The 16,688-nt window shown below is 34.7% G+C and overlaps 1 protein-coding gene and 1 long non-coding RNA gene across 5 annotated transcripts in view; both read left to right on the top strand.

Moving 5' to 3' along the window:
- The window catches only part of TMTC3 (transmembrane O-mannosyltransferase targeting cadherins 3), a 33,981-nt gene that overhangs the window by 12,375 nt on the left and 4,918 nt on the right, over nucleotides 1–16,688 (top strand). For all 4 annotated transcript variants that reach the window (XM_074827106.1, XM_074827108.1, XM_074827105.1 and 1 more), the window contains exons 6-13: nucleotides 3,049–3,148; nucleotides 3,843–3,958; nucleotides 5,650–5,822; nucleotides 6,671–6,923; nucleotides 11,830–11,978; nucleotides 14,277–14,397; nucleotides 14,990–15,101; nucleotides 15,828–15,931. In XM_074827106.1, coding sequence (XP_074683207.1) covers nucleotides 3,049–3,148; nucleotides 3,843–3,958; nucleotides 5,650–5,822; nucleotides 6,671–6,923; nucleotides 11,830–11,978; nucleotides 14,277–14,397; nucleotides 14,990–15,101; nucleotides 15,828–15,931 — 1,128 coding nt within the window. The remainder of the gene's footprint in view (nucleotides 1–3,048; nucleotides 3,149–3,842; nucleotides 3,959–5,649; nucleotides 5,823–6,670; nucleotides 6,924–11,829; nucleotides 11,979–14,276; nucleotides 14,398–14,989; nucleotides 15,102–15,827; nucleotides 15,932–16,688) is intronic.
- LOC141924517 (uncharacterized) lies at nucleotides 9,456–11,526 on the top strand. The gene is made up of 2 exons (XR_012623563.1): nucleotides 9,456–9,592; nucleotides 10,541–11,526. It is a non-coding gene; the product is annotated as an uncharacterized LOC141924517 (long non-coding RNA).

The raw sequence follows: 16,688 nt of genomic DNA, 5'->3' as shown, positions 1-16,688 counted from the left end.
TTTTGCAAAGTGCATTCTCAGTCTCTGTTACAGTATTAGCTGATTTTTCAGAAAACTATAAATGTTTAAACCTTTTGCTTCTTTGGAGGTGCTATCACATTTTTATTCATTTATTTAATGTGGTTTTTTGGGGGGGAAAGGGGGATATCTTTTGATATTAATAAAATGAAAAGGGTTTGCTCTTACTTTTATGTTGTGGATTTTTTGATCCTGATTTGTTTGGGTAAAGAGTTCGCATCTCTCTCTCACGTTCTGTAAAGACACAGATTCCTGTCAGTAATTCAGTAGCCTGCATCTGTGTATTTTGAGCAAATCTTTATAGGAATTAAGTTAATGGGGTTTATAATTGGCTGCTATTTGAGCTACTAGTATGTCCTTTCTAGAAGCTAGTAGCATGTTTAAAAATTCAGAAGTTAAACACCTAAAAATTATTGCTTGCTTTTGTGTTCGAAAGCACAAACCCCCATAAAATCTTGGGTAAAATATGGCTTAAATAATTTGTTAATTTCATTTGATTTCTGTTTCTTTGAAAAAACATGCTTTAAATTTCAAAGTTTGGCATTGCTTTTTTGTAATAAATGTGATAGTATCTTTACAGGAGCATTAGCAATTTGCTAGTGACTTATATTAGTGGTTCATGGTTCAGATCATCCTATGTAATTTTATCACTTTCCTTCCAAATACAATGATTCTTTATTATCCTTGAACTGTCAGATTGCATATGACAGTAACACAGTTGCTTTTAGTACTATGCAACAGAGTTAGCACAAAGTACCGTACAAAACATGGTGTAATGAAAGCTTATTGTGTAAGACAATGTATTACAAAGTTAGGAAGTAGTCATGAAAGTTTGGTAATAAGTGTGTAATCCCTGGTATTAGCCACATGAGGGCACTTTAAGACTATGTGATTGGTAGAACTTGGTGTCATACTTAAGAGTCTCTGAGCTTGAAGTGCAATTGTAAGTGAATTCCCCTGCTGTTGTACTTAGGTACTCAGTGAAGAATCAGTTAAGGGGGTTTTCTTCCTCCTCCCCACACCTTTTCCAATTTAAGTTTTCTGCTTTTGAGAAATAGTTCATTTTTTCCTTTCAAGTGTTTGCATTCAGAATTCTGCATAACATGCAACTAAGAAAGAATTCTTAGAGTTGGCAGTTGAGACTTGCATGCATGTGTAAAAGACAAAACAACTGGAAGTTTCTGTAATGTAGGTATTTTGGATGGTACCTTTTGTGTCTTTTACATTTGAAATGCATCTGATTTGAATTCCTTCAAATTAGTCTCCTACTTATTACTCCCCTGCACAAGAGTTTGAAACAGCAGATGCAATGCATAAACATTTCAAACCTTTACCTATTTTATGATAAAGGGATTTTTCCTGGAAAAGTTAGCAGAGCAGAATAAATAGAAACTAATTTTCTGCTTGACTTCAGAGAGGAGATGGACTCTTGCGTTGGTAATATATCATTTTCTGAGGAAGAACTTTTGAGGAAATGGGTTGAATAACAGCATCATAGTTTCATTTGTCCTTGTCTTTAGAATTCCAGGTCAGTCTTTCTAGCTGCTTTGCAACTGTTCTGGCCAGAGACATGTTGATCACCTTTACAGCTACGAGATGTCACACTTGCTTTAATAATGATCTCCTTTAACTGGTCTACAGGCAAAGTTTTCTTTAATTTCTGTATTAATGCTGGATAATTTTGGGGTCCAGACCAGGAATCCTTGAAACATCTTAGGACATTTTGGAAGCAAACACCTGTATATTATCCAAAATGTTAACGCAAATTCTGATGTCCTATCAGTTGTGAAACAGGCTTTGTGTGTGCACAATTCAGTGAGTCCTTTGGTAAATATAGACTACGCCCAACAGAAGTACCCGAGCATGATTTCAAATTCAGATTTGAATGCTTTTCTTTACACTGTGACCTTCGATATTGAGTTACTTTCTCTTTTTATGCTGTGCTGGATCAGTCATGCCTGACTAAGAACGTACCTAGCAATAAAAACTTCTAGTTGGGTCCAGATGTCTGAAAGTCAGTTTTTAGCATCATTGTAATTAAATGGTGAGCTATGAGATTTCCTTAGCTAAATATGACCGTCTGCCTCAGGATAGCATGCCATTTTTCAGCCAGCTTACTTGCAAAAATTTGGATGTAGAGGCATTATAGAATAGGACAAATGAGGAAGAAAGGCAGTCCTAAATGGTACTGTGGTCAGCACAGTGGCTACTGCAGTAACCATTAATATAGTGACCTGTCATCCATATCTGGTTGTTGGTTGTACCTTATTGTTTTTTGAAAACAGCTCCTGAAATGGAAATTAATCTGTATTTCATTGGGGATTTCAAAACAACCTTCTGTCCTATGGATTTTAGCACTTCTCCAAATTTTCCTGAAGTCCATTCCTCTCTGCCTCATTACCAAAGGGGGCGCTACCTGAAATTTTAATATTGCCAACCAAGTTATCATTCAGAAAACTGCCAGACCTGTAGTAAAGCCTGAGTCATTCTTTAACTCCATTGCACAGAACTTGCCATCAATTTATTCGTAACTCTTGACTGCTCAGCTAAGAGCTGCCATAGCACCAGTCAAGGGAATGCTTCTTTCAGATTCAGATCTGTTCAGTCAGTCAGAAAAGGTATGGACAAAAATAACAATCATAGTTTCTATATGCCACTGTCTGCAGGATGTATATGTGCATCAGTCCTGGTGAGGCTTCACTTATAGCTCCTATTTGTCTCCTGTTGGTGAAAGCTAGTTTCTTCCAGGTCTTATGAAGAAAGTAGTTGATAATGTGCCCAATTTCTACCTCATTTCTCAGTTGTGCCCCTATCACCATTAAGGAGACATCAGCCACAGGTGGCCACCAGCCTTTCCTGTTCTTGAATTCAGTACTGATTGAACTGAAAGCAAGCAGCCTTACTCTTCTTAGCCTTTTTTGCTTGGTTTACAGATTTTGTTCATGCATATCCTGATAGTATATCAGTCATGCACTATTGTACTACTAGAGTAGTCACTAGAAGAATAATCTTGTTTTTTCTTCTTTTCAGGTAACTGGAGTTGTGGGCAGAGCAGAGCTTTTATCATCTATCTTTTTTCTAGCTGCTTTTTTGTCATATACAAAATCTAAGGGGCCAGATAATACCATAGGTAAATGATTGACAAATATATACATAATTTAATTTCTGTATCACTGATAATAGAGCTCTTAAAATGGTAATATGGGTGTATTGGTTATTCAGCAAGTTATTCACCCTTTAGGCCCAAGACACCCATGTAATAGTACTTTCCATTATAAATTGCCTTTTTTTTAATTTATTGAAGACTTAAGCACTTTTTCAGTTGTTTTGTAACACATAGAGTAAGGGACTCTTGCACTGATTTCTATTAGTGCATGTAAGTGGAAGTATGCTGAGATCCCTCACACAGTCACAAGTAAACTGCAAAGTTTCAGGCAAGATGTAGGAAGTTTGCCTCTTTTCCAAAGTTAAACTGACCCTGTGAAAATTCATGACTCCCTATAAAACATTCTGTTTGAAAAAGTGTTCTGGTGAATTAGGAAGGATTGGGGGTTTTTATTATCCTATCACGGATAAGTCTTTTGCCTTTCATTTAGTTCTTTCAGTTTAAGGGAGGCAGTTTAAAAATTGATACATGTATATTTTCTGTAGAGTAAAACTGGTAATCTTCCCTTTGATGACTAATGGCATACTGAATAAGCTTATAGAACATAACATGTTCAAACATGAGGAGCCAAAGACTTCACTTTCTAGGATAATTTACTTTATTAAATGTTTGGTTTTGTTGTAAGATGAAACATTTTCAATCATTTCTTTATTTGCAGTGTGGACTCCAATTGCAGTGACTGTGTTTCTAGTAGCTGTTGCAACACTGTGCAAAGAACAAGGAATAACAGTGGTGGGGATATGCTGTGTTTACGAAGTATTTATTGCTCAAGGGGTAAGTTGTTGAAAAATAAATTGGATTTCTTCTCAGGAGTTCTGTAATGAGACACTAAATACTTTGAAGTGTTGTATTTCAACACAGATTTTTGTCAGTTCAGACTATAGTTCTGTTACATTTTTCAGATTTTTTTTGACTCAACTAATGTTTAACATGCATCGTTCATGGTGAGGGAATCCAATGACTTAAGTTTCCCTTTACATGCAATACAGAGATGTTAACAAATATACTCAGTAAAGAATTGACATGTCTTAATGGAAACCTGAGGTTTTAGTTGACTTAGGTTTGCAAAGACTAACATATAACAGTCTTGACTGAAGTCTGTAGTGCATAAAGATGGGGCTTTATTTGTTTTTAATTCCTGTAGTAAAACTAGAGAACATACTATATGCAAATACATTTCATCACATTCTAATGAATAACTAGACGTTTTGGAGTAGTCTTATTTGAATCACTAGTTCTTATGAAATTTGTTGTTCTAAGAATATCTTTAAATTTAATTTCTAATCTGATAGGTTTCATTTAAGCGCTGATAAGTCTTTTAAGTTAATAGTAAGTTTTGTTTAGAGAAACAAGATGTTCCTGCAGTGAAATAATTCTTTGCTTTTTAACAGTCAAACCTTGCAATTTAAAAATGTATGATTGCATATTCTAAGAAAATTTTCTAGTTTACTATTTCTTAATTACTTGAAGGAATATTTTGCAAAAAATGCACTAGTAAAAGCCAAAAGATTGTCCGTCTGGGGATACATACTCAAAGCTAAAATTTCAAAATCGCATTTTTTTGTGCTTACAGAAATATGTGTGTTTGTAACTATTGCCTTTGCAAGTCTAGTGAGTAAGCGTATAATTTTCAGACTGGATTTCTAAGGAAATCGCCCAGATATGACTGTACTTTTTGATGCACTCTTCCTTTCTTTTAGTAACTTTTGATCTGATCGTCAATTTCATGAAAGTTTAACAAGTTTGTGTTAGTCAACAGAGAAGAAAAGATAAAATCCAAACTTGGGCTTCTGCTGAGGGCACAGGTGTAGCATGAACTAAAAGTTTGACCTGTTCTTAAAAACATATCAATATCTGTAGTTCAGCCAAGCAGTATATGTGAAGCAATAGATCATCCCCAGCACCAGACATGAAGACATAGGGAAAGAGGTATGAAGGGAAGAAATTAGGGTATGTACTGGGCAACGTGCAAGATCATAATGTTCATGAGGCAGGGAGAGATGGGTTACTGCAATAGAGGCATAAAATAGAAATCCACGTCTAATCACAAAATGAATAGTATTTCTACCATTCCGAAGGAATTTTGTTTATAAGACAAGTTTTCAGAGGGCCTGGTAATTCTAAAAATAGTGATTTCTCCTCTTAAAAATTTATTTCATGGTCATACTTGATATATTGAAATCTCTGAAGATGATACAGATATTTTAATCTGTCAGTGCAAAATACAGAACTACAGGCATACTATGTTTAGCTATGATAGTGTTAGCAAGAATACTTGAGTTATTTTTATTAGAATGGTAGACTTCTTTTTGGGGTTGTCATGAAAACTCTTTGAGAAGCCAAGTTAAGTAATGGTTGGGAGCAGGCATTTAGAGAAAACCAAGAGAAAAATAAAAATTATTAGGTAGCTCATATTTATTGAAGGGATTAATGAGTCTGATTATAAACACTTTTTTCTTTTGCAGTACACCTTGCCAGTGTTGTTGGACACAGCTGTACAGATTCTTCGAGGGAAGGGCAGTATTCCTTTCTCTATGCTCCAAACACTGTTGAAACTCATAGTCCTAATGTTCAGTACACTGCTGCTTGTAGTTGTCAGAGTCCAGGTTATCCAGTCTCAACTACCAGTGTTTACAAGGTAATAGTAAAGTGTCTCTTATTTACAGACACTGATAAGTAAGATGTGGCTTAATGAGGTCTGAATGAAATGGCAAAAAAACTTAAGTGTTTATTAACTTTTTTAATATTGGTAAGCAGTGACTGTACAATATTACATTTTTTGTGAAACTGATAAATTTTATATTCTGGTACCTGCTGACAAGAATGTCCAAAATACTGAGCTATTCAACCAGGCAATAGTTTTTAAAAACTTACGGTTGTTTGTCTTAGTAATTCATAAATTCAGTGTTTTATTACTAAAGTATTTTTTGTTGGCTATGTGTTTGAACCTTGGCTGAATAAGGTTTTCCTGTACTGCATACAAAGTATTTTTGGGGGTGGGAGGTTAGGTACATACTATGCAGAAAGCATGGCTGTCTTCAGATACAGTGCTTGAAGATAAATCTATATGAATAATGTTAGAACTGAAAAATGATAATTTATCTTAAAAGTGTGTGAGCAATGTAGAAATACAAGAATCTAGTATTTTCCCTGGGGAAAAAAAAAAGCAAACTGTTAAAAACATGAAGAAGGACTACTGAACCCAACCTCAGGTGTAAATCATTCTGTTTCTTCAAACTTAGGTTGATTATATCCTAAACCAGTTTCTTAAACTTGGAGGACACTCCATCCTATGCTAAGATGAATCATTGTGCATGGTTCCCACCTTACGCACCTGAAAAATGGAGGAAGATCAGGATATTGTACATGTCCATAATTGGTAGTTCTAGCTATGAATCTAAAGTTTGCTGGTTGCTGAGCACAAAGTGGATCAAGACCATATCTCTTTTCATTAAAAGCTCCTTTTTCTCCTTTCTTTTGCTTTAGGTTTGATAACCCAGCTGCTGTTAGTCCATCCCCAGCAAGACAGCTGACTTTCAACTACCTCCTCCCTGTAAATGCTTGGCTTCTTCTCAACCCCTCAGAATTATGCTGTGACTGGACAATGGGAACTATTCCTCTCGTGGAGTCGTTGTTAGATGTTAGAAATGTTGCCACCCTTACCTTCTTTTGCTTTCTGGGATCTTTGATTGTCTTCAGTCTCCGATATCCTGGGGATTCCTCCAAGACTGTATTGATGGTATGAATGATGCATTGTTTTTGTCCTTTTTTTAAGAGTGTAAGTGGCTCAGGTGTTTTGGTCACATGTCTAACCTGCTGTGACCCAGAGATACTATTTGCATCTGCTTTGGGCCTAGAATGAACATATAAGAAAAAAGGAAGATTGTAGCAACAAAATTGTTAAATTGCAATTAAGTATGTGACTCTGTCAAGGATGAAGTGGAGATGAATAGATGAGATGAGAATGAATATGCCCCTTGTTAGCTATTTGCAAAGTGTATTGCAGCCTTTGTCAGGTATTTGGAACTCAACTAACATATAGAGGTTTTCAGTAGAATTTAAATACATTTTAAGGATTGGAATGCATTTCCATCCTGCAAACTGTCTACCTTATTTAAATGTCGGTAGTTGTGCTGTGTATTTAGCAAGTGACTTGATTTTCTTTTTCATAGGTATAAAAGAAAAGGACATATTTTGGCATCTGGGAATATAAGTTCTCCTCTTTTGTTGTTCTTTTAAAAGGCACTCTCCTGTAGTCTTTTCCATGTTCTAAGGAAAAACTAATTTTGCCAACCTGTAAGATCAGTTTCTGTTTTTCAGTACTATATGACCTTAAAACTGAAATAGATTAACAGGAATGGATATTTTGGAGGAAATGGAAAGGAGCAAACGAGCTAGTATTTTTTTCATCCAAACCTAGTCATCTTTTTGATTGCTTCCATTGCAGATTTTCACAAGATTAATGATTACCCGATACCATGGTTTTTATTAAATCAGTGGTGCAATTATGTGTACAACAAACCTGCATGCATAGATCTTAGTCTGCTTCAGAAATAATGTACTTTTTTAGTATGTAACTCAGCCAACAAAAGTTTCAGATGGGTGGGAATATTTATGCACAATTTAAGACTAAGAATTTCTTTGCTGATCATCTGACAAACTTCACTTCAAAGAGACCTAATATTATAGTTCTGACTCATGTGGTTTTTCTTGTCTTGTCACTGGAGCAAGGCAATTTGTTTCACTAGAAAATCTGGGAAAATGATCTGTAGTGTCGCTGAGGAAGCCTCTTGTCCTGAATTTGGAAACTGTATGAAGAAAAGAAATTTAGATGGCTTATTGATGTAATAAATGTGCAAGGTGACATATCCAGGAAAAAAAAAAAGTAGTTTTACAGCACTTAAAAAATGTAAAGGAGCAGTTTAATCTTCCTTCTTACATAAGATGAAACAACTTTTCTACAGCGCACTGATGGCAATAGAAATGTGAGTGGGGAGTGGTTCACTTCTTTTCATAGGACACCTCCTGAACTTTAAGGCTCTTTATTTCCCTACATTTGTTTACTCCCTACCCAGTAAATCTCAGAATAGGAAAGGGTTAATGGAATTGTCGGCATACATGATTGTAAGTCAGTTAATTTTTGTTTGAGGGTAGGTTTCTTATATTCATTGTTATTATTCCAAATGTTTTTTATAGGAAGGGTCTTCCGAGATCATTCATTCCAGCGTGTGAACTTCAATGTCACTTAACACAGTATAATCCTTGTTTGATGAAAGTTATTTTCCTTTAATATATACCTATGTTGTGTATATAACCTTTAGTACAATGCTGATCTTTTTCAGCCATAATATCTAAGTGCCTAGAAGCTAATTTTTTAGGAAATGAGAATGCAGTGTTTTATAGTTTATGTACTATAACATGCAACAACACTGTAGGCCAAAGCCTATTTCTGCATTTCAGTAAGCCATTAATGTCCTGATGTAGACTGGGTAGTCTGTCGGGAGGGAGAGAGTGGGAGAGAACAATTTCTTTCTGATGTGCTCTCAGTCTGACTTAACAGAGAAGTCATAGTACCATCTTTAAAGAAAAGAAAGTGAATCTTTATTTAATGATACAAATTTACACAGATTATGGCAATGTTCCAGATAACAATGCTGAATTAGTAGTTTTAAAAATTTTTTCCACACTTGGTTCTCAGTTCTGACAGTAAAAGCTTGAATTTGTGCTCGTCAAAATAAAAAACTACCCTGGCAGGTATGAATTCTATGTGCTATCCATATGGATGACATATGATATTAGTATAATGGTGGCTTCATCACATTTAGTACCATGATTGATTGCACAATTTGATGTTTCACACTCCTAATGAGTGTCACTCTAAAGGAGTAATAAAGGACTTTGTAAAGAGCTTCTGCCATTACAAATCTTTAGCATCTTTTGGTTCTTCCAGTAGCTCAATGAGACCCTGAGATCCTGAGGTGTCATGCTGAAGCTCGATCTAAGGGAAAAGGTTGAAGTTACTTTTGTTTATGAGATCAGAAAAGGTACAGCTTTAGACCTTCTGCAGAATTAAAGATGTTTATTTGGACTTTGCAAAAAAAAAAAAAAAAAATTCAGCAGAGAGGCATCCAGAATGCAAAAGAGAAGGGAGATTGCAAGAATGTCTGAATATGTCTTTCTGTATTTGCTGATGTGGATATGGATTTGGTGCTGTACTGCTTGAGGGACAAGACAGAAGAAGGGATTCCTTCTCCCACTTCCTCAAGTGCCAGTGGACATTCCACAGTCCTTCCCAAATACAGTCTCACAGGAAGAACTCTTTACTGGGAGATGCAAAAGCTGAAAGACTCATTTGCAGTCATTTTTCATCTCTTTGATACCAGTCATCTCCAGAAAAAAAGAACTCCAGTAAGTGGCTACATCGTGTTTCATTTTGTCTGATTTTATTTTTTGTCATAGGTTCTATAGGTTCTAAAATTGTCTTTTCAAAATAACAGAACTAGGAGAGGACAGAACAGATAAATTGGCTTTTTTTTTTTTTTTTAACCAACTGGCAATATTAAACTAACAAAAAATGAGATTGTATATTATAAATCAGAACACATGCTTTGGCAGGTTGATGTCATTATGCTGCCTGAAGTAATCGATTATTCTTACACTAGTAAAGGGCACGCCCTGGAAACAATGTATAAGCAGTTAAATTCTATATTTTCTGTTTACTTTATCCCAGTGAACAGTCAGATAACTTGACTGTCAGACTAAGTGACCTTTATAAGTAGGTTACAGTATACGTATTGAAAATGTTGAGTAATAAGAGTAGTACTGATCGAGAATTACTTTGGTGACTTTTCAGTAGGTTTCAGAATCAAGCTGTGATCATGGCCCTTGTTTGTTCATGGAATTTCTTGGGTGTAGGTATTCCTTTATTGGCCGTTGAGATTTAATAAAAGCTTTTTAGTATCTTTTGACATTTGCTAAGTGTCCCAAACAAGGGTGCTTTACCTCCTTTCTGATAAGAGCACTCCATGCTACTCAGCCGTAAATTTTGGTGCCTTATTACTGTGCAAACGTCAGCAACAGACGGATATTCTTAGGCTTCTTGGAGTAAGTTTTTAACACTATTAAGTGTTGTACCAAGACATCAGTACTTCTAAATTTAACAATATTTATTTTTCTACACCCTATGCTTGCATGTCACTCAGGCTTTGAAATGGTTCCTTGTGAACTTTTGACTGGTTACTTAGCAGTTCAGGTACTCTTCATAGCTTATGTGGTCATATTTTAGAGTTTTGTCATACGCTTTTTTTTCTTCCTGGGTACTTTAATAGTTTCTGTCTTTTGGTTGTTTTTTTTCAGTTGCTTTGACCCAGGATATTTTCTGAACAGAGCCCCTGCATCTGCTGAAAGACTGTGATAAAAAGACAGAATAAATGAACAGAAGGGAATGCATTTTTATCTGTACTAGAGCTTTGAGTCTATTGCCCGAGAAATTGTATTTGAACGACAGTGTACTAAGGAGAGGCAAAAGGATCTAAAGAGAAGGTTGACAAAACATTGTGTAACGTTTGTCATCAGAGGAACTGCACAGAGCAGAACATGCAAAAAGCTTTTTATTAGATTCCTAGATCATAAGCACTCAGTGGAGACCAAGCACTTGCTATATCGGCTGCAGAATCCTTCCACTGAAACCCGTTGGAAAGAATTGGCTTTCACTATACATATGTTGACCTCATGGCACTGTGAGACCAATGTCCTTACTATATTAAAAACGAACAACAAAACTGCCTTTTTTTAGCAATAATTTAAAATAGTATTTTTTTTTTAAATCTTAAGAGGTGACTTCTTCAAATCAGTTGTAACTTGGAGGCCAGATACTTTGAAACAATTACTGAAGTCTTTTCTGGTACTAGAGATTGTAAAGCTGTTATTTAACAATCACCCAGAACTTAAAGCAAATGATCATGTCCATTTCCTTTGCAGCAGATGGATTTCTCTATCTTTTAATAAACACACCTTTGGTTAAGATGTCTGTCACCAACCTAAGAGCTGCAATTATTGCAGTTCTTAAGTTCATTGTCATTTTAGATATTTCAGGGTGATCTTAGTGCACTGTCTAAACACTGATGTTTATTCAGTGGCTGATTCTGATTTTTATGTTATTTCTTCACATTTTTTACAGAAACTAAAAATGCACTTTATTGTATTCTAAAAGTAACTGCTTTATGCATCATATAAACTGGTATAAATTTTTAATTGTTACAAAAGATAGTGTCCAGGGTTCTCAGACTGTCATGTTTTTGTGTGTGGAACTCTTACTAAATAAAACATTGTTTTGAATTTGATCCTTTGATCCTTGTGTTTTGTCATACAGCTGCTCTTTTCTGTAATATAGAAAATCAAATACACTTAGGCCCTTAAGTGAGGAATAGTGCCATTTGCAGGTTCAGACTTGTTATGTTCAGAGTGGTCTCAATGTAAAACAGATTTTAATGTTTAAAGGAAAAAAAAAAATAAAAACAACCCAAAGATCTACGGTGTTTATCTTTTTCTGGGATTTTGTTTGTAATTGCTTCATAATTTGTTTCTTGGGAATAGTTTGTCACTGCCTAATCTTGATTACTAATTAGTTTGCATTTCTTTTCTAGGGACTCTGCTTAATAGTGCTACCATTCATTCCTGCATCAAACCTGTTTTTTCCTGTTGGATTCGTAGTAGCAGAACGAGTGCTGTATGTTCCTAGCATGGGATTCTGCATTTTAGTAGCACATGGATGGAAGAAATTATCAAATAAAAGGTAAGGTAGTGTTACATATGACTGGTTTAACTCATCTCTCTTAATTTCATAAAAGATAACTGTATTTATAACCGCATGCTTCCTAGTAGAACTTTTACCAGTATGAATTTGTTATGTTAGAGCTCTTACTCTGTTTCAAGTTCTTCATGAACACAAGAGTAATGACCAAGAAGTCATGTGAACAAATGAGAAAGAAGTTCTTAAGAGGCCAGTGGATTATTCTGAGGGTATCATAACATTTATTTAGAACATATATGCCTACATATATACACACACACGTATACACATTATATATTTTATATAAACATATAAGCATACGTATACATATAAAGAAACCCTCAGACTGCACCAAACATTTTTAGAATGCCGTGTAACTTAAATTACACATTGCTACAAAATGGATTTTACCTATTACCCTGGTAGTATAACCCATCTCTTTTCTGTAAAGAAATGCAAATGTTTTCTGTTTAAATCCCAGACATTTTTAAGGATTAGGCAAAAAATTTTCTTGTCCAGGTTTGATTTGTACTTTATTCAAAGGTGATTACTGACTGAAGTTTATATAATGCATGTATATCTGTCTGCAGCATATTACAATATCTTTTACAGATTAAATTTTCAGACATTCCATGCTAGGAATGGACATTAGAGCCATTCAGTATTTGTTAAACTAAAGAGCGTTTTGGATAACAATTTCTCCTTAGGAACTTCTGGCTCATTTTGCACACACTGTTGGTTTTGATGCTATCTTATACACTGATCTGCACATACCTCTCTCTGACCTCGATGCTTTACCCTTGTTATCCCGTGCTAACCCTAGTTCAGACAAATTGAAAGGCAGCGATTCCCAGTCCATGTTATCTGCTATCATGAGAGGTGAGGCCCTGCAGTATAGCTTATGCTAACTGATGCTGCCAAAGCTGACAGCACTGGATAATGAGAAATTGGTGATACCTTGTGTGCGTGAGGAGACAGTATTATTACAAGTCCCACTATGCAGAAGTGATGTGAAAGAAAGCAAGGAACCAGGAGAGGATGGTTGGGGAGAAAACTTAGGCAGCAGTGTCATTTACTACAAAAATGTTGGGAATCAGCACTCTAAAAAGTCTTATGAGAGAGAGAAGGCTCTTTGCTTTAGAAATATGTGGAAAGAAAAAACCTTTTCATAAGGCTGGTGGAGATATAGATTACTGTATATGCCAGTTATCATTGGTCGCTTAGCTAACGTTTTAGAATTTCTCTCTTAATTCTGCTGTTCTACTTTTTATTTTTTAGTATTTTTTAAAACCAAGCACAGTAGTCTAAGTCTGCACAGCATTTTGTATATCTTAAAAATGTAGGGGAAGAAAAACCTTTCAGTTTTTAGCAAGCCCTTGTGAAGTATGCAACAGTGTGAACAGCTGTTGCATAAGCCAAGTTTGTCTGCTCAAGAATGAGATTTTTAAAAACAAAATCATATTCATAATTGTTGGAAGGCTACTGGGTGTTTTAACATGTTTTTTCATAATTAAATTAGAATTCAAGGACCAAATGACCAGCATGTTAATATGTATGTTTTATATCTGTTGTGGTTAAAGTCAGTCATGTTTAAACTCCAGAAAAATGAACTCCGTGAAATACAGAAGAAGATTGTTCCTGACAAGTTTGTTGCGGAGAGTAACTTCTGCCTGAATTTGCAGCTTTAAAAATAAAATTGCTGCAAAGACACTAAACCTTTCTCCTATTTAGATGTTATCGTAGCAGTAGGATTTTATTTGCTTATGGAAGATTGGGTAGTCTCCACAGCAGACCTCTCTCTTAAGATGTGTTCTACAGTGTGGGAAAGATTGATGATGTGTGCAGTAAAGAATTTCTGTGGAATTGTCTGATATGAAACAAAAGGATGGGATGATATTTTAGTTGTTTTTTTCATTTTTTTAACATTTTGTACAGTGTTTTAAAGAACTTCACTGTTTGACATCATGATCATGTTCATTGCGTTAAATTACAGTTAAGCTCTAACAGAAGTATAATTTTTGTATATCTTTTGTGTATATTATGTGGATTGCATTTGTTCTTGTTAAATGAATTACATAGGGATAACAAAAAATCAGCTAAATAACAACATTAACTTGAAATTGGACATTATTTGCTTTCAAATTTTGGAGTGCGCCATTTGGTGATGAGGCAAATAAATTGGAATATACCATTCACAAATACGATCCTCAGTTTATTTGCCTCCTAGCATATGAGACATTTATTCTAGTATAAATTAGAATTGTTTGTGTGCTTATAACAAATTTTTGCTTTATTTAATAGTGTGCTAAGAAAAATCTCTTGGGTTTGTTTGGCTGTGGTACTGTTCACTCATGCCTTAAAAACACTGCACAGAAACTGGGATTGGGAGTCAGAGTACACATTGTTTATGTCAGCTTTAAAGGTACTGTATTGTATTTGAAAAGTTTGCATTGCTGTTCTTAAAAAGCTGCAGTAGAACATGATAAAAATTGAGAGAAATGATCCTTGTTTTGCCGCTTTTATTTCTACATTGACAGTATTAACATCTAATTAGTTGCTTTTGGGACTGCTTTAAAAGTGGTGTGATGCACACACGGGAATTCACGTGCAAGAAATAAATGATAACTTTTTCTGTGTTAAAGCAGTTGAATGTATTCTCTTATCTGGATGAAAGCACGATATGTTTTGGTACAAAAATCTACAAAAAGTTTGATGCATTCAGTAATTTCTTCAATGTGCATATGGCATGATAGGATAGTTTGTGCAACATCCCATAGCAATTATAATGGATTTTAAAATGTTTGTTGTTTCTAGGGTCAAATAACTAAAATAAATGGATGTTGAGCAACAAGTTCAATAGTCATTCTGTATGCATTGTTTTGTTATTGTTTACATATAGCAGCTTGATCAAATCTATCTTTTGGTGTGCATTTTTACATCTTTAAGACATAGTTAAAAGAAAATCAGTTATCTAATTTCAGCTTATGCACTGGTGTCTCTTTTCCTGTTTTTAGGTAAATAAGAACAATGCAAAACTGTGGAACAATGTGGGGCACGCATTAGAAAATGAAAAGAACTTTGAAAGAGCTCTGCAATTCTTCATACAAGCCACACAAGTGCAACCAGGTAAAAACTTTGACTAGTTACTGTTGAATGGCATCTCTGCACTCCTAGTATTTCAATATGCTTAGCTTACTTTAAAAAAAAATCTTCTCAATGACCTGTTTGTCTCCAACTGAGTATCAAACAATGTCATACACTAAGTTAATTGATCCATAGATTTTGGAAATAAACTCCAAAAAAGTCCTCCAGAAAAGTTTCTATGTATAAAAAGATGCAGAAACTTTGCATTCAAAACTACTATTTGGATTATATTCTTTCTGAATTAATGTAAAATGTAATTCTCATTAAGCATAATTATTTTTTAATTTTCTTATTTAAAACTAAGGACGTGTATAAATTTTTTTTAAAATCTAGATAGCATCAAAGTGTACATTTACTCTATATTACAAGTTGTTGCAAAAGAAGTTCTAGGTAGTACTGGACCACCTTTCCTTTTTACTTCTAGAAGCCTAATAAATAACCTTCAATTTATGTGGCTCTACTATAGCGAGATAGGTACATGGAAGTATGACCTCAAATCTTTTACCATTTCCCAAAAAACTTTATAATCCATCTTTGGTTCACGATTAAATTACTAGCTTCATAATTAAGATTAAGAATAATAGATAATTGTCTGGTTTTGTCTTCATGCAGTACCTGTACTTCACACTACTCTGAAGGCATGGGTATTTATTTTCATGATACTCAGTGCATGGAAGTATTTGAAATTTCACTCTTTTCTTTATTAAGATGATATAGGTGCCCACATGAATGTAGGAAGAACTTATAAAAACTTAAACAAAACTAAAGAAGCCGAAGAATCATATATGATTGCAAAATCATTGATGCCACAGGTAATTAGTAACTTTATTTTATCTATCACCACAGGAGGGAACTCTTTTAGACTTAAATTCGTGATACATTTTTTGTATTTTTCCTGAGGCTATGTGTTGCTGTATACTTCAAAGTTGTTAGGGTTTTTTTAAAACCTATCTATTAAAAGAGTAGGTTGCATACAATCATGGCTGTTAAAAAAATGCTAACTTGGAACTTCTTTGTTAAAACTATTTTTAAGTTAGTTTTTATACTGCTGTGGGTTGGGGTTTTTTTTGCTGAAATTTGAGGATATAAAAGAAAGCAACAGTTAAAAATGTACACCTACAGTTTCTAGTCACAGTGGGTTTATTTTCACTTGCAGCTAATACACTGATGATGTCTGAGTTTCTGAGCCCTCAAGAGAAGGCTTAAATGCGACATTGGAGGTGGGAGAAGGTAGCTGCAGCAGCAACAAAAAAAAAAATCTTTGCCTGAACATACTTTCAAAAACATGTGCTTTGTTACCTTTACCATTTGTTAAATTATATTTATACCTAGCAAATATTACTTATTCTAGCTCTGTAGGAGAAAGAGGAATATTTTGGAGAATGTATGAAGGTAACAAAAGCTCTGGGTAAATGAGACTGACAACAAAAATCAGCAGTCCCTTCAGTAGAAGTATGGCATTAAAAAGTTGTGAAACAGTATGAAGATTATAAAAAGATAAACAGTACAACAGTTGCAATGTCATAGCATTTTCATCTTTCATGACTACTTTTCATCTGCTGTATCAGT

This window comes from Strix aluco, chromosome 5 (assembly GCF_031877795.1).
Source record: "Strix aluco isolate bStrAlu1 chromosome 5, bStrAlu1.hap1, whole genome shotgun sequence".
NCBI lineage: Eukaryota > Metazoa > Chordata > Aves > Strigiformes > Strigidae > Strix > Strix aluco.
The sequence above is the reverse complement of the archived record's forward strand: the minus strand, read 5'-3'. Positions and strand labels throughout refer to the sequence as shown.